The sequence below is a fragment of the Egretta garzetta genome, unplaced genomic scaffold, assembly GCF_000687185.1.
Source record: "Egretta garzetta isolate BGI_Z169 unplaced genomic scaffold, ASM68718v1 scaffold780, whole genome shotgun sequence".
NCBI lineage: Eukaryota > Metazoa > Chordata > Aves > Pelecaniformes > Ardeidae > Egretta > Egretta garzetta.
In genome coordinates, this window is record NW_009258288.1 from 140,662 (window position 1) to 141,772 (window position 1,111).

At 66.4% G+C, this 1,111-nt stretch overlaps 1 protein-coding gene across 1 annotated transcript in view; it reads left to right on the forward strand.

The window, feature by feature from the left end:
- The window catches only part of LOC104124944 (G-protein coupled receptor family C group 5 member C-like), a 9,370-nt gene extending 8,263 nt beyond the window's left edge, over window positions 1-1,107 (forward strand). Inside the window, exons 4-5 of the mRNA XM_009637336.1 lie at window positions 7-462; window positions 1,076-1,107. Of these exons, the coding sequence (XP_009635631.1) occupies window positions 7-462; window positions 1,076-1,107 (488 nt within the window). The remainder of the gene's footprint in view (window positions 1-6; window positions 463-1,075) is intronic.
- The last annotated feature ends 4 nt before the right edge of the window (window positions 1,108-1,111 follow it).

Below are 1,111 nucleotides of genomic sequence, written 5' to 3' on the forward strand. Positions count from 1 at the left end.
CCCCGGCCCCTTGCCAGCTGGCAGACGCTGACTTTGTCATGGCACTCATCTATGTCATGTTCCTGCTGGTGGCTGCCTTCGGCACCACCTGGCCAGCCCTCTGTGGCCGCTATGGCCACTGGCGCAAGCACGGTGCCTTCATCCTGGCCACTACCGGCCTCTCCATGGCCATCTGGGTGGCATGGATGGCCATGTACCTCTACGGGAACCAGCGTGCGGGCGAGAAGCCCAGCTGGGACGACCCAACGCTGGCCATCGCACTGGTCTCCAATGCCTGCACCTTCCTCCTCCTCTACGTCATCCCCGAGGTGACGCACGTGACGCGGCAGGGCCCTGAGCAGGCCTTCGAGGACGACATCTACCCCACGCGCGGGGTGGGCTACGAGACCATCCTCAAGGAGCAGAAGTCCCAGAGCATGTTTGTGGAGAACAAAGCCTTCTCCATGGACGAGCCCTCCTTCGGTAGGCGCCGGGGCACACCAGGGACCTCTTGCCCCATGGTGGGGCTGGCAGCGGTGGGTGGGCAGCGAGACGCCTGGCCGCGACCCGCCCAGGATTGACGCCTCCCGTTGTTGTGGCTCCTGAAAACTGGCTGGGCTGGGTCTACCAGTCTGGGCTGAGCTCAAGTGGCTGCAGGGGTGCTCCCTCCCTGGCGCAGGGGTGCCCACGGCTCCTCCGCCCCGGGCAGCTCCTCTGCTTGCGAGACCCTACAATAACACGGGGCGGTGGCAGCTGCCCCAAGCGGGGACCGGCGGGCAAGCGCCAGCCCTGCCCCAGCAAAGGTGTCTGCAAGCCCACGGGGCAGGGCGGGCGCTCCCGAGCAGCACCCGTGCCACCCTGCCTCCTGAGAGACCCTACAATAACAAACCCCGGCCGGGCAGGGACTGTGCCTGGAGCGCGGTGATGCAAACCCTTGGGACATCCCTCCTGTCCCCCGGGAAGGGCACGCAGCAGCCAGTTGCTGAGTCAGTTCATTAAACCTGCTAACGAGGAGCAGCTCCCCAGTGGGGTGGGGGTGGCTGTGTGGGGCCCCCCTCCCCCCCCCACCGCCTTCACCCTCCCCATCTCTTTGCAGCCAAGAAGCCGGTGGCCCCCTACCGGGGCTAAAACA